Genomic DNA, 24,224 nt, shown 5'->3' on the forward strand with positions numbered 1-24,224 from the left:
TTGTTCTTATGAGCTTCAGTTCTACTTAGATATTAAAACACAACATAACCAGATTAATTGTATTTTTAACTGTATGTACCTGGAAGAGGAGGTTGCTGCTTGAATTCCTGGGATGTCAGATTGGAGCTCCCCTCTTGCTTCATCAAGACGCTTTTCTAGGACAAGAAACCCTAGGCACCCCTTATTCTGGTTTTCCTACATGTGCCAGTCCCTCTCTGTGCTACCCTGGTCCAGCTTTTTCCATGTTTCCTCTTCCCTGTTATTCCCTGGTGTGGTACTGTGCTCACCCCAGTCTCAGGTCACTCTCCTGGGGCAGTGGCCACTCTGCACCAGCTACATCAGCACATCCCTTGAGATGGTTTCAGCAGCAAGGCAGTTAGTGGGTTTGGACCCATAATTAGCAGTAACAAATGGGGTCATTATCTCTTTGGCCCTTTCTGAGCTCCATGGTTCATAAACCCCCAAAACTGCCAGAAACTGCACCTGCTTGGTGCAAACTTTGGTTAATCATGAAACTGTCTCAGGGCTGCAATTAGCGTGGGATCTTGTATGAGGAGAAACTAACAAGTTGTCTTCTCCTTGAGAATAACAATTCGGGAGTCCTTTGGTATTCCTTCTTGTCCCCCCTGTGGCCTTGTTTGGTGAGAAGTGGTTGAGGCTGGAGGAGAAGCTGTGCTGTGTGTGCTGGTTGCTGTTCTGGCTGGTTGGTGCTGCTGTGTGCCTGCCCTGCCACCTGGGTAAGGGCCTGGCCTTGGGCCTCCACTTTGGCACAGTGGCAGGCTGTGGTCAGCTGAAATGCCAAAAAAGCTTTTTCTGGGTGTTGTGATGTTCAGCCCAGTTTAGTCATGCTCAGATTAGTCAGAGCTGAGCAGTCCAGATGTGATTTGTGTCTTGGGAGCAGCATCTCCACCCGTGTCACCCAGGAGTGTGCTGCTGAGCAGATGGCAATCCTCTTTGGGACCAGGCTGCTGCTGGTCCTTACCTTTTCTCCCCCTCTCAAAAGAGGCAGTGGGATGGACACAAGGCCCTGTGTGGGTGAAAAGGGAGGATGATTGCCAAAGCAAATCTGTCAGCTGGCAGAAGTGGGAAAGGCAGATACAGAATGTCCTTACCAGGGTGTGTTGGTGGCTGTTTGTAGGACAGAGCTAACCTTTTTTATCTTGCTCTTAACACACTCTTACTGCATGAGCTTCATTGAGTAGTGGCCCCAGAGTGTCTTGTTCTTCTGCTCTTTTCCTGATGAACTTTCAAGAGCTGGGGCCATTTCTGACATCAACACTGGGAGCACAAGCTGGAAAATGCCACAACCCACATCCCACAAATTTCTGAGATCAATATACACAAGGGTGTGCATCTGACCTACTTAAAGCAAGAAAACAACCAGGGGTGGGTTTTTCTTCTCAAAACCCCTCCAAACTGTTACAGCCCTGCTTTATGTTCTTTGAAGGCTGTGCAAGTCCAGAAGGGCAGCCCTTAGCATCAAAAGGGGACAAGACTTCCCCTTCCTCCAAACGGAGCAGATTTAGGCAGGCAAGAACCTGGACTGTGACCTACATTGGTATCTAGTTTTGCACAACTGAATACCATTTCCTGGCCCCAGATTTATCCAGATTTGTCCATCTCTATTTATAGGCTTTACTCAGAACCTTGCTGAAAAATGTATTATATATTGACAGTGGCACTTTGTGAACTCGGAGCTAATGGCTCCAGAAATAATCACCTTTGAGATTATTATAGTCTAACTTTTGCTTATGTTAGGTCTGACATTTCCTTTGCACAGCTATGAATGCCTGTTTAAAACACAATGAAGTAAGGTCTGAAATGCAGTATTTGTGATTTAACAAGCTGGAGGAATGGGTGGTGGATGTAAACTTTCAGGAGACAGTGCAGTAGTGTGTCTTGGACTGAGAGCCCTTTTTGTTGGAGCTGTGGTTGGTCGGTTGGTCTCTGGAGAGCTGAGCTGTGAGCACATGGAGCTGAGCTCTGCTAGCTTAGAAACCTCACTTCATCTCTGGGTCATGGGATGTTCTTCTGCCCTCTGAATCTCTGCATCCTTTCCTTTAAGGCAGGGCTGGAGGCACCTTCCCCCTCTCACCAAGAGCTTGGACACGAAGGCAGATGGGTCATTGCAGTCATTAGAAGATGCCTGATTTGATACCATCCACAGCTCCTGCCAAGCCCCAGCTGTGCCCCTGCCCATGGGGCATTTTGGGAGCCTGAGTGGCGCCTCACCCATGGCCCCACCACCCTGGGGAAAAGCTGCCCTGCTCTTGGCAGGTGTGAGACGGTGGCTTGCAAAATCATTTCCCTGTTTCCACTGTCTTTTGAAAGGATAATTTCCTTCTTGCTGTCAATAACATAAATCCCATAATATGGTTAGCGCGCAGGAGGCCAGTAAATAATTTAGGAAGCAGCATATGTTTAGAGTGCATCAAGTACTAATACACAGAAGGAAGGAGTCCCTGCACATCAGTTACAGTAATTGGTGGAAGGCACCAGTCCGAATGGTAATGAGCTCCATTTTTAAAGCACAAGGAAATTAGATTTTTATAAATGTCAAACACAGTTATTGTCCTCCTTCCTTGAAACAGAGCTGAGCTGGCTGGAACCCATTGTCTCTCAATCAGCTTTGCTATGGATTAGACACATCCCATCTCACACCAGGAATGTGCTTATTAGAAAAATATCACTGCACAAAGCATACAAGCTTTAACACTCAACCCATGTACTAATGGATATGTGTACAATGAAACCCAATATCACGTTACAAACCTTAAGCTGACCTGAGATAATAAGATACAGAAATCTGAAAGGATACAGATGAGTGCTCTCTTTGTGTGCACAATTCTGACTACCTGGGATTTCAGTTTTCAAATAAAGGAGATAAAGTGAGGGAAGGTGACTTTTCCTCTTGGCTGCTTATGAAAAAAGCAAGCAGTAAGTCGTCTTCACAGTGATAATGCTTGTAATCAGGTAGTGTCCAAATATTTTGTCTTTTACTGCTGTCTCCTGGGTAACTGGTTTCATGGAGGACTTTTCACTGTTTTTCAGTTGTTTTTTGGAAAAAAGCAAGAGGTGGTTATTTGTTTATACATCAAAGCGAGCTCTGTGAATTAGTCTTTCATTCATAATGAACGAAAATGTTGTCAATATGTGTTAAGACACTTCAGAAAATGGCTATCAGTTATTTGGAGAGAGTAAAGTGTGAGCAGAATAGAGGGCTTTGTAAAATCAGCCCCCTTTCCTGCATCCCTTTTTTAAACATCTTACTTGAGGATAACAATCACCTGTCCATCCTTAGCTCAGGATTGTACCTTGCTCCCTCTCTGTAGGAGCTCTGTTAGAAGCTAGCACAGTCCTTCTTGATGTGGGAAGGTTTAAGGATGCAGCCAAGCTTTGGATTCCCTTTTGCAGTGATGAGCTACAATTATGTGGACTTTACCCCATGCCAGCCCAACTCTGAATGCTGCATGTGCTGTTTCCAAGTGGTACTGGGTCAAACACATTCCATGGACATGTTGTGTTGGAGACCCAGCTCAGGACTGCTGCAGGATGCCTTTAGAGATGGCATGGTGGGGATCATGTGAGTCTGTGCTGTCCCCTCTACAGAAAATTCAGCAGATGGGCTATTCAGCCCTAGTTTGTTTTTCTGAAATCCTTTATTTACAAGTGTGCTTCATGGTTTTATTTTTTTTTTCAGTTGCCTTTTTAATAATGTCAAGTTTTCCCTCCAGTCTTTGTTATCTCAGTGTGTGCTTTTTTCATTTCTGCTTCAACTGATCAAAGTTTCTGGTGTTGCCTGTAGGAAAAAAAAAAGAGTAACCTGAGACTTGTGTTTTACACAAGCAAGGGATATTGGAGGATATTCCTAGCATGCAAGCATCAGCAGACATGTGAACAGCACTTCCCAGTTACAACTCTTAAGAATTTCTACTGGTTGCTTAAAGTCTTTACAAAACAATGTTCCATAGGTTGAATCCATTGACGCCCATCATGGAAAAGTGATCCAGCTATTTATATGGCAGTAATTTTATTTATTTAAATTTGGTTTTAGAAGCTAAAATGAACCCAGCTGTTGGAGGAAAACAACGTGAGGATGTTACAAATATCTTTAAAGCTTTGAACACCATGAAGCAAATTAAACTAGTTTTCTGTGATTTTGGACAGCTTTTAGTTCTGGTAACTTTCCTTAATGTCTGTGCTACAGCTGCATCAACCCCTGTAAATTAAATAAAGAAACAATTCAACACATCTCTGATGTAGCCTGGTAGTTTAATGGTAATCAGCAGCTGGTGATTAGAACATCCATATGACTTGAATGACAAATCCAAAGTCAGCATTTGCATTGCACTAGCCTCATTAGCTAGGCACTTTAGTTAATTGGTACTCTAGTGCAAGGGTTATTAGTTTGCCTTCTGGGCCAGGATGTGCAGTGCTGCTGCCTCCCTGGCTGCCCCTCCCTGGGCAGCTCCCTGCTGCAGTGGTCTCCCAGCACCAAGCATGGCTTGCAGTGCTCAGGTAAAAGCAGGTTCCCCACCTGCTAGAGGGAGCTCACACCCACACTGGTGGCTGGTGTGTGTTTCTCTCATCACAGCCACTGCCCATCCCTGGTCCCAGCTCTCATCACAGTTGTTGCACATTCCTGGTCCCATTAGTTCTTCAGGAAGCCCTGAGGCTTGAGCCTTCACTACATGAGGCACCTCACTAGTGTCTGCAGGCTACCCAGGTTTTGTACATCTTTGCTCTCTCAGATGTTCTTCTGTGGTCCAGAGAAGCTTTTGTGTCTCCCCATGGAAAGTGGGAGTGGTGGTCCCCTGCCACAGTAACATCCACACTCTGCTGATGCTTCTGCTCCTGGGGACACGCTCAGGGAGAGCAGGTGCATGGCAGGGCCAGCCACTGGCTTGGTCTCCTCTGCAAGCCCAGACAGCTTCTGTTGGAGCCCCTGCTCAGCAGCACATCTCCTGAAGGGCCTTTCTCCTCTGGGTGTTCTGGCTTTGGAAGCTGCTGCAGGTTGTGGATTAACTGGAGATAGGTAATTACACAACAGGCTGGCTGAACCCAGTTTTTCTTGTCATTTGGCCTTCTGCCTTAAATAATCAATCTGATGGTTTTATTTATTTATTCTAACTGCCTGTGACTGGTGTCCCAGTTGGGAGTTTGCCTGTCTGCCTCATGTCAGCACAAAGGAGTGAATCTGTGTGTTCTTGGAATGGAACCCTGCTTTTACCATGCTGCATCTCCATTACTCCATATTAAACAACTGTTTTCTTCTTTGGGGTCCATTGACTCTTATGCATGTAGCACCTGCACAGTAAAACCCACTGGGCTTCACAGACAAAAGGAATCATTCTGCTATCAGCATACAAACATTATGCAATGTTGTCATGTTTGTACAACAGCAGTTTTCCAATATTACCTCAGCTGTTCCCTGTTTATTTTTAAAACACCACATGGGTCCAATCCTCATTATAAACCTAATTTTAAGGAATGCTGGAGGTAAAGCAACAAGACTAAGAAAGATGAAGTCTTTCTACTGGAGACTCTTGAGTGCCAGGTTTCTGCCTGAAGTCATTTTAGCATCAGGTGAAAGACAGAGGAGCAAAAAGGAAGTGTTAATTGTAAAAAGCAGGCTGTAGGCTCATTCCAGGCTGCATGCCAAGGCCTTAGATGCTCTTTTGTGCTGGGAGGATGAATCCCTTGCTATCAGATACAGTTCTGAGTTGCAGTATAACCCATCAGAGTTCTGCAGGCAGCAGATCTGCCTGTGTTCTTCACAAGTTTAAACTGAGACACCTGCTTTAACAGTGTGCTCGTCCAGGGTTTTTTCTCTGAAGTGGCTGGAGAGTGAGAAGATGCTATAGAAGAAGAGAAACCTCCAGAGAGCAGATAAGGTGCTGCCCCCAGTGTATCCCACTCAGACCTACATCACCTGTCCTGACAGCCCATGGGGACCTGCCCTTGCCTTTTGAGCCTGGGCTTCAGGGTTAAATGGGATCACTCACAAATCCTACACTGCTGAATCATGGAAAAAGCAGCTTAGGTGGATCATGTCTGTGTCCTTCCTTGTTCCCTAAAGCCAGCACTGCTCTTAGGGAGGTGTGTCACCAAACTGTGTGCTGCTGCCACAGTGAGCCTGAAAGACCTCTCACCATCAAATGTCCTTCTTCTGCTATGGTGGGTGTAGTTTGGCAGAGCTCAGGAGTAGGGCTGCTAGAATTGCTTCTGTTATATAGTGCTGTAAGACCAGTATGCTGTCACCTGTTTTAGCTTCCCATGTGTTTTTCTAGAAATGCTTAATTTAGCACTTTAAATAGATGAATGACCTGTGGGACATGTAGAAATGTAAAAAGAGTTCACTGTGTTTTCCATGCTTGTTAATGCTTTCTGGGCACCTCTAGTTAATCATGGTGAGGAAGTTTCACTGAACAGGAAGATGCTGCTGTGTGGGATCACGTTCACAGGTTTCTGTGCATGAGCTCTTATTTCTATTGACGTTCTGCAAGTTATAGATTTATGCTTTTGGTGAGTGGTTGATTGTGTGTAGGTCCTTCTTTTGGCTTACAAGGCACCACAGAGATGTTTGAAGAGAGCAAATGTTGGCTCCTGTTCTGGATGGCCAGTGATATGAGCCTCTGTAGAAACAGATTGTGCTTTAGCCATCCTCAGCAGCCTTTACTGGAAAGAAGGAACCTCCTGAAGCTGCATTTCCTGCTCCTAATACAAGTTTCTTTCAGCAGGAAACAGGTTCTGACTTCCAGCCATGTGTGTTGCTCTCCACAGCAAGCAGTTAGCCCCATAATGTGTAGGCATGAAATGTCTTGTAATTCTGAAGCAGGGTGGATCAGACATGCAAGGAGAACTAGTGCCTAGAAAAATTGTAAAGCCATAAGGAATTTGAATGTTTACTAACCTCTGCCACTTGCCAACCCATCCCCCCAGACCACAGAGGCCTCTGAAGACAGGTGGGGAGCTGTGATGGGCAGGGCCACTAAGGACCCTGCCACCCATCTTGCTAAAGGTGCATTAAAAGGCTTTAATTCTTATTAATTATATGTATTTCTGGCAGATTTTAAAAATTTTTCAGCAGTACAATATGTCCTTAATAACTTTCTTTTAAACAGGTGGAAGCCATGAAGAGAGTACTGGAAAGTCTCAACCTTAATATAGTTGAGATGGTGGATGAAAACGCAACCTTGGATGGTGGAGATGTCTTATTCACAGGTATAATGGTAGTGAATTTGCTGTTTACATGTTCTGACTACCTTAAAGACTGCATGTTATCTGATACCATCATAATAAAATGTCATTGCTGTTGTTTGCTGAATCAGTTGTTTACTAAATGTCACAAAGGTAGCTGAGAGATGAGTTCTTAGTGCAACCCTCAATGTCCTGCCTAATTCCTGAATAAATGGAGTAGCAGCACACACACTACAAAGAACAGCACTGTGCATACTGATTTTATTTCAACCTGTAAAGTGCCAATAAGAAATATGCTTTCAGTAGTCTTCTGTCTGGGGTTGTTTCATATTTCTTATTACAAGCAGCTAACGTTCACCAGACTCATTTTCAGGACTTGTAAAAGCTTTATGCAGACAATTGTCACTAGTTCAATGAATTAAATGCAGAAAAATGCATTTTTAGTTTATCAAGGATGTGGTGGAGTTGCCTGTCAGATGTCATGAGCCAGTCACCTTACATGCATGGTTGACTTCAAAGATGAAGATACTGCCTGTGTTTTTTATGTCATTAAACCCATTAGGCATTTTCTCACATTGGCTGCACACAGGGTCGCTCCCTGCCTGTGCTGAATAAGCCTGTTTGTTTTGATCAGCATCACAGCAGACTGGCTGCCTGCCTCAGAGCACCACAGGGAAAGAAGGGTCTCCCAGAGGCAGACCAGGGAGGGAAGCCTTTCCAAGGCAGTGCAGATCCAGCACTGATTTTCTCTGGTGCTGGAGGATGCTGATGACTGCAGATCTGCCTTGAGACCAGAGGAAATCTCAGAGGGAGAGGGAAATGGTCAATCAGTGATGTACTAATCCAGCCCAGCTGTTGTCTTTCCTGACCCAATGACCACTGCAGAGATTTAGAAGAGGAAGCTATTTATGCTTCTGGTTAAATGTATCCTCTGGAAAAAGATTAATTGCTTTAGATTATCAGCTCACAATTGCAGGTTGCATCCTTTTATGCTGAATTTTCAGTTTAACTACTTAGCTTGAGGAAAGAAATATGGAACATGAAAATCCAGGAAAGATTGCTTCAGAATGTCTCTAAAGCTAGTGTGCTTTTTCATTCCAGGCAGAGAATTTTTCGTAGGTCTTTCCAGGCGGACAAATCAACGTGGTGCAGAAATTCTGGCTGACACATTTAAGGTTTGTAGATTCCTTCATGCCACAGGAAATATAAGCTGTCACTCATTGAACTAATTGAACAATTGTACTGGCCAAGATGTTTGTCATACTCATGTACTTTATTTAAGACCTGATTAAAAAAACCCCCAAAAGTACAAGTAGCTGAAAAGGTTTGACCATCCTGTAAAGTGATATATGCTGAAGTTGGATCAGAAATGTGAGATTGCTTCGTAAAAATTAGTTGGATAGTGGGAGGCTGTTATTTTTTGAGAACACATAAACACTCACTTTCTTCATGTTCTCATGTATCAGCCCTGTGTTCTTATTGCCAGTCCCTGGAGAGGTTTTATGTTCCTACTGTTTAATTATGCATTTTAATGTATTTCTTTATGGTTGCAACAATTTGAAACATGTCCTGAATTTTATGCCAGTCTCCAGACAAGATGAGCTGGTCCAGAGAAGAGTGTCATTTTTGAACAGTTGACACTGTGCCCTGGGGTTGATAATTTGCAGAGAGTAAAATTAATTATGGAATGTCTCCATATAATTATGGAACTAGGACACTTTAAAAATATTTATAGTACCCTTCTTTACTCCCATACAGGATTATGCTGTCTCCACAGTCCCTGTTCATGATTCTTTGCATCTGAAGAGCTTTTGCAGCATGGCTGGACCAAATTTGATTGCTATTGGATCAAGTGAAGCTGCACAGAAAGCCCTTAAGGTAAAGCACCTAAGAAAATGTTCTAGACAACATATCTCTTTCTGGTCTTTTAAAAATATCTGCTTAAGGAAACCATTTCCCATGAGGAAAACTGTCTTTTAGAATTCACAGAGGGGAAGTAAAAGTTCTGTCATAAAGAAGGAGGGAGAGGCTGTACACTTGTATAGAGTGTTTATAAACACAAGCAAAATTCAACTACAATACTGGTTTCTCAGTGCTGCACTTTGAATTTGATCCAGGGCTAATCTGAGAACTCATCAGTTTGATTAAACCCTTCTGCACAGCTTGGCTAATCATGTTGCAGTGCATCAATTTGGCTATTGTAACCAAGAACATTTTTTGTCTAACTTGATCAAATATTTCTGGTAACTAACCATCAAGTAAACACCAGCATTAATCAAGGTAAAGTAATAAGCAGATACATTTTTAAATGAACGAGATAATTGACAAGATAATCTAGCAGGCTCTGATTGTGGGTGGATATATTTTAAAAAATAAATCAACTCTGTCAGTTTTCAGTGTGTTTCTCTGCACTGGACATTTAGCAGCACATTTGCATGTGTCTGAGGATAACTTTGCTCACAGCCTGCCAGCTGAGGTTGGGGAGTCTGGGCTGGAGCAGGGTTTTGTCCCATAGGCTGTGCTCTTCTCATGCTCCTAGAGAGCTGACAGGTCACATCAGGCAGCTGTGTCACAGCAACATATGGAGTCACCCAGCTGGATCTGGCTGTTTCTTCAGGAGTCTAAATCTCTTCAGAGAAATTGTTGGCAAACAAATGGATAAATTGTTTGTCTTGGAAATTAGGGCATTTGCAATGCTGCTCCTTACCTGCTTCCCCTAACATTCAAATTCTTGCTTTTTGACAATATATTTGTATTTGTTAACTTGCTACCAAAGCAAAAAAAAAAAAAAAAAAAAAAAAAAAAAATCAGTTGGCAATCAGCTTCTTGCAGTCTTGTGGAAATGCAGTGCAAGAGGATCTTGGAGGCACTGACACTTGGAATTAGGAGCTGCTCCTTGGATTGCAGCAGATCGGCTGAACTGTGGCAGTGCTGTCAGCTGTTCTCCTGTTACCCAGCAGAGTTTGTGGCAGTACAGTCCCCTGAGCTTCTGCACAGTCTTTTGCCTGGCACAGCTCAGCATGCCACTCCTTTATTGTAATAGCTTGTTATTTTAAACCCCTCCTTCATGTTGCCATTTTTCATGACTGGAAATGCAATCATACAAGCAAGATGATTGAGCTGTCTTTAACCATCTCTGGTAATTGAGTTGTTTTTGCATGTCATGTTAGGCAACTGCTACATTGAGCTATGCTAACATTTTACATTTGAAACAGGATTTACCTGCTTACAGTCTTGTTTGAAATAGATTTTTCTTGATTGTTCTTACTGGTGCAACTTATGTATCCTTACAATACTTTAAAAATAGAAAAAGAAATTGCATCTGCTGCTCACATATGGCCAAGTGCAATTGATGGTGAATGCAGTGCAGTATGTGTAATGTAAAGCACTGCAAGTGAGCTGGGAAATGAATCCACAGAGTTTAGGATAATAGGCCACATGCTAGAAGCAGATAATAAATCAGAAATTACATTTTAACCATTAAATCCTCTTCAGGTTTTGGCTAGTGTAGTGCATTTATTTGGACTACAGCTGAAAAGTGGCAATTGAGGAAACTTGGTGAAAGAATGAGACAGATTAAGTGCAGAAAGTCCTGGGGCCTCTGGTGACTATCACATCTGAAACTTTAACTTCCCTCTGCTGTTTTCAGCATGCATTTAATTCCTTCTTGTAGTTAAACCTGTTTATAATTCCGACCCTGTAATTCCACATTTGAGCATTAGCCATGGCTGTTGAGATGATGAAGCCTGGGATTATTTTTCAGTTCCCTTGGTGAGGCCAGGTTTTCCTATAAACATGTCACCTTTGGGCTCTGAGCATGCACTGAGTTGCTGTGAACATGAATAAGGACAGATTTGGGCTGTGACAGTGCCAGTCCCAATGTAGGGATTTGATGTGGCAGTGCTGCAGTGAACACTGCACCACTTTTTCCCAGCAAGAGACACAGCCCTGGGGTCTTGCTGGGACAGCAGAAGAGCAGGAACTGGCCCAGGACATAATCCAGTTCAGGTTCCAGCAGCAAAGGCAAAAGCTAGGCAAGGTGATGATGGGAGCTGTGACACAGCATCCATTGCACACTCCTTTCTTTTTTCTCTTGCTCCATACTAAATCCAGAAAAGCCACATTTGTGGCAGATGTCAGGACTGAGCAGCATTGTGAGTCAGGGTGCGAGGCAGAGCAGGTGATGCAGCTGGTTGTGTGACAACTCATGTCCCCTCATAGACTTGTCCCAGTAGGTGCTGCTCCTTGGTATCTTAGAGTCCAGCCTCATCATTCAATGGGATTTCTTTATGGTCAGGACTCTGCTGGACTATCCACAGTAGTGCAATGCCATGACTTTAGCAATATACCTTCCTTTTTTCCTCCTGCTTTCAATAAAAGCTTGGACTTGATTGTCCTGCCTTGTTCTTGACTCTCATTCAATATCTTCTGTTGGGAGTGGAGCTGCTCATTCATCCCCTAAATTATTCCCTGGAGGACGCTATTGCTGGTGCAGCTGTTTTGACAGTGGTCAAGACAGGCTCATCAAAACCACATCTTAAGGATAATATAGAAAGGAGTCTCTTTGGGTAGCTGTGCCCTTGGTCTGTATCCAAGCTATGATCAGAGCAGAGCTTTTAAAGACTTGAGCACAAGGAGTAGTTCTGGCATTGGCAGTTGCCCTCATTCCTTTGATTAAATGCCTTTTGTTCTTACTCCATCTTGTGTAACTGAAGTCTCTGCAATGTGCCAGCTTTTGAAGAGCTGAGTACTGTTTCCCTGCATGGGAGGAGGGTTATAGTGCCTGGATAAAGCAGAGGGGTTCCCAGCTCTGCCACAGAAGTGCCTCCAGACACGTAAGGGAAATTTTCATCTCTGGTGTTCTTAGAAAACAGCCTCTACTGCCATGCAGCAGGAAAAGGCTCAGCTAAATCTGCTTTTCCTGTATAGCAACTTTGTTTTCTAGTAATGCACAAGTTTGCATGAAAACATTATCTCTGCTTCCTTAAGAATTCATCATTTGTGCCTCTGCTTATTCCCCACATGAAGTCATAATCCTCTATTTATGCTATCACAATGGGTTGCTGTGGAAATCATTACTAATATTAATAACCCAAAGAAGATGACATCAGGTAGGGAATTAGCAGAAAGTGCAGATGAATGCTGACTTTTTTGTAGTGTGGGAACAAAGAAAGGTTAGTGAAATACAAAGAACTGTTGAGAATTTTCCCCTTAAGGCTAAACATTAAAAACTGAGACTTTGCTTTTCTCAGCCTTGTAGATAGGAAAATTAATCAGTTTATAATCAATTAATAAATTAATCAACTTATAAAATTCTATGTACTTTATCTGCTTCTCATTCTTCATTACTTTATGAATTAGGAGTACTCATTATCTCAGAGGATGTAGGTCTTTACTGCCAAATAAACTCCTACTTTAAAAAGTCAACTAATTGTGTTTAACTTTGAATTAATTTTAGATTATGTAATAGACACTGCACTTATCTGAGTGTTAGTGCTGTTCAGTTTGCATATGTGCAGAAGACTCTTTGGGAGATACTCAAAAGTGTATCTTTGTAGACTAGAGATCATTGTATTAGTCGGGTTGGTTTGTTTGTTTGTTAGAGGGTGAGGACGGTGTCCCTTTCAATACATGCTTTTCCTCACCAGTGAGGCTGTCAGCCACAGGAGCTGGGTCAGAGCTGACTCAGAAGATGCCATTTGCTTTGTGTAAATGGGGACTCACGTTTCTGTTCCTTTGCTGCTTTTTTTCCCCTTTGACTGTTCTGTCCCTGGGTTCCGGTTCCAAACGACAGGATGTTCCTGCTCTTGCCTTCTCGGCTGACAACAGCAGCCCACGTAATCCGCTTCCTTTTCTCCTTCTCAGGTCATGGTTTCCCTTTGCAGTGGTCCTGGCGAGCTGGCAGGCAGGTGACAGTGTGGCCCTGAGGGGTGGTGGCTGGGGGGGCAGAGCAGTGCAGGTGTGCCCTCGAATGACACTCGGTGCCCATCGCGTCAGGGATGATGCAAAAGGCCCCGCGCCAGGAAAAGCCGAGGAGCAGGGTGGGACAGGTTGCTTAAAAAACTCTTCCTTCTGGAAAACATGACTGAGAGGGTGCAGCAGGGAGGCAAAGCCCAAAGCCCAGCTGCTGAGACCGTGGGTGGTGGGCGGAAATTCAAGCAAGACTCTGGCTGTGGATGGGCTGAGGAATTTGGCGTAGTGACCATGGCAGACTGGGGCACTGCTGGCTTCAGAGACATCTGCAGTGTAGTTTGTGGCTACAGGTCTATGCTGTCCTATCCTGTATCTCTGTCAGACTTCTCAGTGCCTGACAAGAAGGCTTAGAGCACTCTCCTTTGATTTATGCTGCTCACAGTGGCTGTGATGGCCCCTTCCTACTGAGTCTACTACGCTGTCTCTTCTGCCTGTCTGCATGTCAGGGGGACACTCCTGATAGATCTTGACATTCCAGCAAGGTCGCTGGCTTTTCCAGCTCTGCTCTTCTGTCCCCTCTGGCCAGCCTAGCCAAGTGTTTCATGGTCACTGCTTTCTTTCAAGGAAACTCTGAGAAGCTGCTGAGTCCCTGTATGAGGCACATGGCATTGTGGCACAGCTCATCAGCTCCACTCTGTCCTGCACTTTCTTGCATTGAGTCCAAAGGCTGCTGCTTTCTCTCTCCAGTGCAATTGTTTCTCTAAATGTGAAGAAATGAGGAAAGAACTTAAAGACAGTCAGGGCACTGAATCAGTGAATGGATTTCGGTTTCAGTATAAAATGCTGTACAGCCAGGACAGACAGAATGACAATTCTGGATGTTAATCTGATGTTATTCTGAACATCACATATGAAATAATGTGCTCTGGCTGTTCATTACTACAGAAGTGGGATCCTGAGCTTGCTGAAATTTCTAGCTCAGCTGAAAACCAAATGGAGAACACCATTTTGCCACTGAAAAAGCTGTGGTGCATCTGCATGTTGTCTGTTGAGTGCACTTTGCATACACAGGCCCTTCGTTTCAAACCACCATCACCTCTCACCTGAGACTAGAGACACCCTGCCATGCAGCACTAAAAAAGCTCTGCTGGGTGCTGCAAGAATTTATAGAAAGCAGAATTGGGAATCAGCAGTATTTTCTAGGTAGCAAGCACCAATTTACCTTTCTCAGCTGTCCCTTCAGATGGCAGTGGACTGGCCAAGTGCCTGTCCTCGTCTTCTGCCGCTGCTGCATAACAGCATAGCCCAGCATTGTTCCCAGACAAGTGGTCTTCCCTCCAAGCAGAAAAGAAACATGTTGGTCTTCCAAACTCCCATCCAGTCTGGGGGCATGTGACTGCCTATTGCTGTTACTCTTCTTATCAGTTTTAGTTGCCCTGCACCACTAAAATACTTTATTTTTGTCATTGTAGGTGAAACCTTGATGTAGTTGAATCTTTTCTCACACTTTTCGTTCTCTTGGATCCCAGGCCAAAGTTTGCTTAAGCATCAGTGTCAAACAGGCCAAAGTTTAATGTGCTTGGAAAGAAAGAAAAGAGGTGGGATAGAAAAAATATCTTAAATTGTTTGATGTGAATAGTTTTCTTTTAAGAATACTTTGATTTGAAGGATTTAAGAAAGGATAACTGAAAGCTGGTGAGGGAGTGATCCCATAGGTAGAAAGTTACATACCCTTAACTTGAGCTTAGATTTGATTTTTCTTTTAAAATGTTAGGGGTCAGGAGAACAGTGGCTGATCAATACAAACATCAAACCCTGGAAATCTGGGCTTGTCTGTCAGCATCACACAGGCATTTTTAAGTGTGGTGCTCAGTGCCCTGCTAGCAAGAGGAACAAGGAACATTCAGTGTATGTTTGGTTTTGCTTATGGGGAGTTGGAGATAAAAATGTGCATTGCAGGTGGGTTGGGTCGCTCCTTCCTGCAGCAGTCTGGATGTGAGTAGGCAGCAGGGCTCAGACTGGGGCCTTCCTCATGGAGGGGGGGAAAATTTGTAGCTAGGCTTGGCCTCTTTTAAAAGTGCATGCAGTCATCTGTCAGTGATAATAGACCTGAAATGTGTACACAATTTTCCTTCGTGCATAATGCTGCTTCATAGTTAGAATTATTTAGCTTATCCATTACCTCAGTTGTCTGAGGACACACTGTAAAAAAACTATAGAAAAGGCAAGGCATTTTAGGCTATGTGAATGACTTCAACATAAGGAAAGCATGACTAAGGGCTGAGAGAATGTGCAGTGAAAATTACCCTCTTCAGGCTGAAGAAAATTCCCAGAAAAACTGGGCAAGTGGGAAAGGCCTGGCTCTTAACGTAGCTTGGACAACATTTGTGGACAGAAAGCCAGCCTCTATAAATGCATCATATTTTGGGATGTATCTGATAGAAAATACAATCAAAGGACCTTGCTTTTATCTCCTTTTCTCTGCCCTGGAGTCAGTCTGGCCAGGCAAATGTGCTTAATGACTTCACATAATAGAAATACAGAAAACCACATGGGTCTGTAAAGTGCCCTGAGAGTGTCATATTGGTGCATTTCTGCTGCCTCCAGAGCCTCCCTGTGGGGCAGGTTTGGGGTGTTATTGCCTGGGCACTCTCTCAAGTAAGTGGTTTTTGAAATTTTACTGCAACAGTCAGGCATAGTTATAACAGCAATGAAAGCTTGCAAATATAGTTTCCTTTTTATCTTAAGAGCTGAGGAAGAGAGTAATCTTGTATTGTCAAACTTCCAGTTAGTAATAAAAGCTTTCTTGTGGTGTTGTTCCAGCTAGCTGAGATCCCAGCCCCTCTATCACAGTTTGAGCTGTGTCCTCCCACTCCTGTGCTGCTTTGTCTCACTTTCTCACTCAGGCTTTCTCATTTGTTTCTCAACTAATTCAGCCATCATGAGCTTTTAAATATTGAAAACAAGTCTCTTAACATGCCCTTGGCACCATCTCCCAGGCTCCCCAAAGCCAGTCCTTGGGAACTAGAGCTCTGCCACTTGTCCTTTATTTCTGCTTGCTGCTGTAGTTCCCACTTCAGCATTTTGCAGAAGCAAATGAATGGGAAGCTTGTCTTTACCCTTCTGCTTAAGAATTCTTTCATAATTTCATATGGAAGTGTTTCACAGTGATTCATAATATATTTCTGATGTTCCTACAGAAAACCTACAATATCAGAATTCAGTTTCCAACAAGGAGTAGAGAAAGAACAGCTGCTCAGGAGCTTAGGGAAATCCATAGTGGCTTTTCTTCTACTGATACAAGTATTTTAGTGTAGATTTAATAAATGTTTCTGTAGTCAAGACTTAAAAACATTATATGGGAAGGAAAAGGGAAGCTGCAGGTAGAGGACATGTCTGCTGATTCTGGTTACCAGGTGGAAGAGCCACACTGTGTGCAGGATGTCTGCAACATAAAAGAAAGCAGAATAAAACACATCTTGGCAACATAACAGAAACAAAATTATTAAAAAGAAAATCAACTATGCTAAGCATATGAAAATACAAAATTACATCTGGTGAAGTAAAGGTGCAAGGATTTTTGCCCAGAAAAACACATTAACCTTTTATGGAGGTAGATGTGTCCTTGGGAACTTGGGAGAGTTTCATAACATGAGAAGGAACAAGAAATGACAATCTGATAACACTTCCTCAAGAATGCATGGCATTCTTTGTTGTGAGTTTCATGTTCTCCGCGGGATGTGGATGACTCAGGCTAGGACATGAAAAATGTAGACCTATAAAGGAATTACTTACCATAGGTGTGGGCAAGCATGAGTTCTTTGTTGCTTCCCAGTATGTTGTAGACCCTGTTATAAATCAGCTATGTGTAGTAGTTTTTTATTGAATGAGAAGTAGTACAGATGAATGACCTTGGAAGCAACATAATGACAAATTTAACTGTGCCTGAAATTGAAGTCTGCTTTCTGCTTACGTAATGCAAATCTCTCGGTTCTCCCTGAGAAGGGAATTTAGTTGAAAAATGTTGCTAATAAAAGACCAGGTTTTTCTAGAGATAATATTAGTGGGAATATTTTGAGCTAAAAAAAAAAAAAAAAAAAAGCCTTTTCTTTGTATTTGCATCTTTGCCATGTGTGTGGGAGCACAGGTGGGCTAGGGGGGAAATGGAAACACTTGCATTTGCTTAGTCTTTCAGTAGGACCAGTGTTGGGCTTTGAGCCTTGTTCAGTTCTGTGCTATTCTTGGTCTCTCTGAGGCTGAAGCTGAAGTAAAGCTGGAATGCTACAATTGGGAGTCAGGCATCTTGTCTTCAGGCTTTTCCCATCCTTGCTAAAACCGATCTGATCCAAAACATGGGATTGCATGCTTGTCGTGTCCTGAGAGTCTCTGTCTCTGAAATTCCAGCCAGCCAGGGTCTACATTTGTGTATGAGCCTTATATTTATAACCCAAACCTCTGAAGCCAGCAGCTCTTGTGTTGCAGGGCGGGTATTGTGTTGTCCCCTTGGGAACGAGGATTAGCGCAGACGTGCCTGCTCGCTCCCCAGCACAGGTGCTTAGTGAAAGAGTAACTGCTTGCAAAGCAGAACGGAGGTCCTTGAAAAGAATTAAGATTGGGCTGATATCCAGGCTGGGAACCATTCCTGTCCTGTTTGGTTTAATTCATACTCATTATATAAATATTGAACAATGGTTGCTTTCTTTGAAGGTGCTGAGCACCTATAGTCTCAATCAGTGTCAGGAGCAGTTTCGCATACTCAATGTGCATTCCTTGAGAAGACCCCACAGAGGATGCTTACCAAATGCCCTACTTAATCCTGCTGCTTGCAAGAACCATTGCACAAAGGTTTTCTCCTGCTCCTCTCAGTTAGGTTTAGTAGATTCTTCCATAAAAGCAGAGATAAAAGGAGATACCTGTACTTGCTGCATAGCGAAATGGCCCCTGACTGCCTTGGCAATCACAGTTAGCTATTTCTGAAGATTCTGGGACTTTGGGACTGCTAACATGTTCGATCTGAATAGCTGCACTTTGTCTCCTGGCAGACCATGCAGCAGATGAGCGACCACCGCTACGACAAGCTGACAGTGCCTGACGATGCCGCGGCGAACTGCATCTACCTGAACATTCCCAGCAAAGGGCACGTGCTGCTGCACAGGGCCCCTGAGGAGTACCCAGAGAGTGCAAAGGTGAGAGCCACCCCAGGGCTGCCAGCCAGGCCTCTGGCAGCTCCCCTGCTGCACTGGGATGTGTGTGATTAACAGCGATGGGGTGGCTTGGCTCTGCTGACAAACCCACGTCTGTTCGCTTTTAAATACTTAGAGAGAAGGGAAAACACAACTGTAAAGTGTAATGTTTTCCCCTTACATTTTCTTTCCTGAACAGGTATTTGAAAAGCTGAAGGACCACATGCTGATCCCAATAGCCAACACAGAACTGGAGAAAGTAGATGGGTCACTCACCTGTTGCTCTGTGCTTATTAACAAAGCTTCAGAATTATGAGTTTACAGAATCCCTCCCTTGTAACTGGCAATAATGTTACACACAAGGTAGACGAATCTGTATCCACACTTTTATTGTTTTTATTGACAATCTACTGTACCACTGTGCTACTAACCCTTGTTTACAAATTTTTTGCATTGTGAATTTTTATTATGTCCTTGCAGATGGTATTTAAGGTGGATGTAGGGTTTGTTGGGAGCACATAACTCTGAAGTAAGTTAGTCCCATGGGCTAGCAGAAGACAATTATAATGGCTAACCCTTAGCTTTAGTGATTTAACATATCATTGTGAAAGTTTTATGAAACTCAGCTAATTCTCAGTATTTCGAGCACCTCTGTTGTCTTTACACTGTTCCCTCCTGTCTTCTCTTGCTTCCCTGCTCTTGTTTTTTTTCCTTCCTCAGTCTTTGACTTTCAGTGGTGCAAAGTATTAGGGGGACTGAAGCAAATTCAGTGGGCTCAGGAACCAAGTACCTTTTGTGGTATGGAAGCTTTCCATGCACTAGCTGGAAGAGTGCTCTCTGTCCTGGCCACATCACAGTGCTGCTGCTGGCCAGAGTTGTGGCTGGGATCCATTTCAGACATCAGGTGCCAGCTTTGGAAAAACTTCCTCTGATGGGAGCCTTCAAGGGCAATGGAAAACTGTGAAACTTGCATGACAGAAGAAGAGAATATTGCAACCACACAAGTTGTCTCCTGCACATTCAGGTCCCAGTTTTCTGCTAAGACCATGACTTTCAAAGTGGTGAGAATGGGAGAGGAATTTTTAGAAAGGCCAGATCCTAGGAAGCCTCTGGACCACAAAAATTAAATGCAGAGATACAAAAGAAATCTAAAGTATGGGGGAGTTAAATCTCTTTGCATCTTAAAATTTGTTTCTCCTTTCTGTTTTCTCCTCTTTTAGAGGCCACTTACTAACAAAATTCAAAAGAAAAGGCTGATAGAAGGAGTTGAAGGACAGCTATTCCTGGATTATGCCCATGAATAAGGGAAGCTATTTTTTCCTGGAAGATTGTCATTTTTTCTTTATCTGCCCTTGGGACAGTTTTCCTTGGAACAATAACCATCTTATATTTTTTTAGCGGCATGAATATTCACTGTGGTATTCAGTTAAGGCAAATATAATTTTTGTAGCAAATTCCTCAACATGTTTACCCATTGAGTCATAGCTTCTTTTTTTTTTTCACCACTGCAAAGTGAAGCACACACCATTGTATTCACATGCTTCTTGTTAAATCATTTGTAAACTAAGGATGGGAGCAATTCCCAAACAGAGGCAGTAGTGGGAACTCTCCAGAGACTGACAAATAGTCTGAACATGTTATCAGTTTCCTAGACATCTCCTCCACCTTTCCTGAACCACTTGTGGCATGTTGCTGAGGTACAGTAGGAAGTGAGTGAGGGGGCTTGGCCAGTGTGGTCTGCAGGAAAGCAAACAGTATTAACCAAATGCCCACTGGGATTTCCTTTGGAAACCTGCATGCTGTTTTGTGCAGTCATAAGGAAGGAAACACCAGTACTCATAGGTTCTCTCTGACATATCTCAGTGGTAATGAGAGGAAAACCCCCTGGCAGCTGCCAGAGTCCACCTGATGCTCGTGGGTGCACTGTTTGTTGTGATGACACCAGGTATCGTGGGGCAGAGAGCAGTGATGAGTGAATACATTGTATGTGAAAAGAGTGTGGCCCAAAGGAAGTTCTTCAGCCAGCCAAACAGCACATGGGGAGTTTTTTTATTTATGACTCTTCTGTCCCAAAGGGTTATCCTAATGTTTCCCCTTTGTCTCTTCCATTCCCATGCACCATCATTTAAACCTGAGCCAGGTGATCAGGCTCTAAGGATGTAAATGTTGCAGTGGGGAATCTTTCTCTGCCTTCCCTTGGTGCTCTTTAAATATTTGATAAAGTATCACACATTTCAAAACAACTTGACATTGAACAGAGATTTTGTGCCAAGAAGTGGCCCTGCAGTATTGAGCTGTGAGCTCCTAAAGGCAAGCTGAACTTTGTTAAAAGCCTGTGCAGCTGTGGGAGCTGTCAAAGATGAAACAGCCCCCCCATCCCAACTTTTCCATGTACCTCCTGGGGCCTGGCCCCCATCCATGTCCTTCATCCCTCTTCCCTCCTCTTGGTGGGAGCCAGAGCATCCAGCTACACTGGGAGTGTTAGGCTGTAGGATCTCTATTTTATTTATCACTAAATATTTCTGTAGTGTTGGTTTTTTGGTATTTTTCTTCTCCCACCCTCTCTCATGTCTCACCTCTCTCCTTCCTCAGACTCTCCAGTTTGCTCATCAAGCCATACCTTTTAATCCCAAGTGATTTTGCTTTCTGTTGCCTCAGTTCTTTCTTGAGACTTTTTCTTCACTTCTTCACTGTTCACTCCACAGTATCCCAAGCCATGATGGACTATCCTAAACTCACTCCCTCCTTGAGCAGCTGCCAGGAGAGAGGAAAAACTAAGGGGTTTGCTTTGGATCTTTTGAGCTGGAAGGATGACAGCAGGAGCTGTAGATCCACAGAGTAACAAGGGTGACTTCTCTTTTTAAGATTCCTCTAGAAAAAAAGGAACCATTTCTGGTGACACTGCTTTGTGTCCTTGAAAGCCTAGAATGGGTGACAAGGAATTCCTCTGACTCACTAGGGGAGGGAGAGGAGGAGTTGGGATTTCAGAGCTGAGAAACAGCTGTGAAGACAGAAAGGTTGGTTTTCCATCCCTTGCCATTTAGATTTCCTTGGCTTCTGGGCTGCATTTTGGTACACAGAAAGCAAGGCAGCGACTGAGGGACCTGAACTCCTTCAGTTGCTGTATTCAAACTGTCTAACTTCAGGCACAAAATTTAGGTGCTCTAAAACCACACCTGCTTTCTCTCTCAGCCTCAGTAGGAATCACAGCCTCTTAACATAGATGCACTAAATTACATCTTAGTCTGATGCCAAAAGTTACCTAAGCTGGTCAGTGGGATCACCCTCACCTCACAGCTTCTCCTGGTAATCTTTATTCTGGCATTAGAGAGGAAGATATTGTGAGCAGTTCAGTTATGTATTTGCAGTATGGTACTAAGAACTAAAATCATGCCAAATGCTTCTTGTTGTTGCTGTTTGCTGTTTATTTTTCTGTTGCCCAAACAAAGAATTCAGTTGTGAGGACATTTCTGCAGTGACTCGTGTATCTAATGCATGTCCTGTACATTTTGTCACCAGAACATTTCTCAGATGCCTGATATAAATCATCATTCTTGATTAATACAAATAAAATCCCAAACCAAAAAAGGAGATGAGACACTGAATACTGATAGCTCCCACATAAAACTCTTGATAACAACTGTCGGGCTGTATAACAGAGCAGACTTGTACAGAAGTTCTTGTGGTAATAGCTCAGCAGAGGGGCTTGAATTACTCATCAAAGGATTTTTCCTTTCAGCAATCAGTTTAGCTGAGCTGAAATGAAAGAACCAGAATGTGCATTATGGATATTCCATGGATGTTATCTTTTCTAAGAGTTTAGGGAGATCTGTGATATGTGGGTTTCTTTCTTCAACAGAATGTGAATACAGTGTCTCTCTCTGTAATGAAAATGTGAATGCATATTGTATCTTATGAGATAAACTTGAATTCTTCCATTTATGTATTTTTGTGTTTACCATGCTAATATTCAGTTTTAAATAGATGCCACTGTGTGAAGCTACGCTCTGATTTTTTTGCTGATTTCCATGTGATAATAATAGATCTCACAGGCACCACTATGTCCAGTTTTGAAAGCAAAAATCCAGTCTACAGAATGCTGTTCGTTCACAGCAAATTGGAAAATACACAAAAAAATGAGCTTTTGGTTTTGTTCAGCTTCATATGTGTTTTATCAATGAAGTCAGAGCCAAATGAATGGAAAATATTAATACCCACATGGAACCATTTGAGGAAAAGAATTTACTATTTAAGATTGTCTATTTTTGCTTTTATCAATAAGGAAGCTGAAAAGATAAGCCTGCTTAAAGAATGGTATTTGTTAAGTGATTGTGAACAAAGTATCAGTGGACCTCATGTATTTTCAGAGAAGTTTTAACTGGACGTGTGATGTAAATTGTATAGAGTTGTATGTGAATTGTGTTAGTCACTGTTTTACATTGTATTGTTCTGCAGTGCACAAATGTGACTACTGAGCACAGAATATTACATTCATTAAACTTAAACTCTTGTTGCAGTATATAACTCCCCACTTTTTGTGCCAAAAACATCAATACATTCCATAATCAGTTCTAATAGAGGTTTGCACTTTGATTTTTTTTTTTGTGATTCTTGCAGTTTCAATACTATATATCTCCATCATGAAGGAATAAAGTGTCAGTTGTACCATGTCCTGTGTAGTTTGTGCTTCTTGTTTTAGAACTGAAAGTATATGTATTTAATACTGTTTCATGCTGTCTTCTTATTTCTAAGCTTATTACATATCTAGAAATAAAGCAAATTATAGACACTAGCCCTAAAACCCTTAGTTTTGTTAGGGGAGATCTTGACTCTTTAAAAAACAAATTATAATTTTAGCTTCTACATTTATCAATAATGTGTAGAGAGGAGATACTGCCTGTGAGTGTCATGATTAATTTTATTACTGTCCAAGGTAACAAAACAGGTGTTAGCATAGTACAGTCTGTTTCTCTGTATTTACTGTAACTTACAAAAGGTGAAGCTACAAAGGTTTAGTGGCATTTCCACTAGGGTTAAATTATTTACCTACTCTTGTGTCTTTTCTCCCCCACAACCTCAGGAGAGTGACTGCACTCCAGACATTGCTTTGAGCTGACATGGCAGATAATTGCACGTTTTATATCTAAATAATTCCAGTTGTGTGCTACATCCAGTGCTCCTGGGGCCACTCTCTGCTCGCAGCCTTGGGCTCCAATGCCAGAGGTGATGATTTTGGGATCCAGGAGCAGGGGAGACCCTGCAGTTACTGCGGGTGTGTGAGGGCTCGTGGGCCATCAGTGCCATCTCCTGGCAGCCAGGAGTCACTTGTTCAGGGCCTCGTATTGTTATTACAGCTTTTTAAGAAACCCAAGACAATTTAATGGAGTAGGAATTAATTATTAAACTGTAGCAAAATAATTACATCACTTTCAAACTGTGTTTTGCTAGTATAATAGAACTTTAAACAAAGCATAATCTATTATTCTTGCCAGAGAAGTAGGGACAAAGGATCTAAATACAGCCTTTATATTTACTTTACAACACTGGTTAGAAGTATGAATTTTATACTAATATACTTAAATCAATGCTGTGCCTAATGTGAATACATTTAGTGCGATTCAATTAATATTTTAAACTACTTCATTTACATGTGTACCTATGTCTACAGGAAAGAATTGGTACCAATTTACTTGAATTTGTTTCTAAATAGCAGTGATTAAAAATTAGAAAATATAGACCAGCCACACCCACTTGCCACATTAAGAAGTTTCTCATAGACTATCAAACCTGAAAAAAGGAAAATCATAATAATTCAACAAGGAGAGTTCTTTGCAAAACTTAGCTGTAGAATATTACTTTATCAAGTAGAGATTTCTACACTTGAGTGTACAGATTCAGTCCCCACTCTGAGTACATGCTGCTTAAAAA

General features: G+C 42.6%; 1 protein-coding gene across 2 annotated transcripts in view; it reads left to right on the forward strand.

The window, feature by feature from the left end:
- The window catches only part of DDAH1 (dimethylarginine dimethylaminohydrolase 1), a 54,123-nt gene extending 31,157 nt beyond the window's left edge, over positions 1-22,966 (forward strand). The window contains exons 1-6 of one of the 2 annotated variants that reach the window (XM_056497481.1): positions 5,876-5,894; positions 7,125-7,224; positions 8,302-8,375; positions 8,959-9,078; positions 18,156-18,299; positions 18,496-22,966. In XM_056497481.1, the coding sequence (XP_056353456.1) occupies positions 7,134-7,224; positions 8,302-8,375; positions 8,959-9,078; positions 18,156-18,299; positions 18,496-18,612 (546 nt within the window). In that variant the 5' untranslated portion in view covers positions 5,876-5,894; positions 7,125-7,133 and the 3' untranslated portion in view covers positions 18,613-22,966. Of the gene's footprint in view, positions 1-5,875; positions 5,895-7,124; positions 7,225-8,301; positions 8,376-8,958; positions 9,079-18,155; positions 18,300-18,495 lie in introns of those variants that run through there. The other variant, XM_056497479.1, reaches the window with a different exon arrangement.
- The last annotated feature ends 1,258 nt before the right edge of the window (positions 22,967-24,224 follow it).

The sequence above is a fragment of the Oenanthe melanoleuca genome, chromosome 8 (assembly GCF_029582105.1).
Source record: "Oenanthe melanoleuca isolate GR-GAL-2019-014 chromosome 8, OMel1.0, whole genome shotgun sequence".
In the NCBI taxonomy this organism is placed as follows: Eukaryota; Metazoa; Chordata; class Aves; order Passeriformes; family Muscicapidae; genus Oenanthe; species Oenanthe melanoleuca.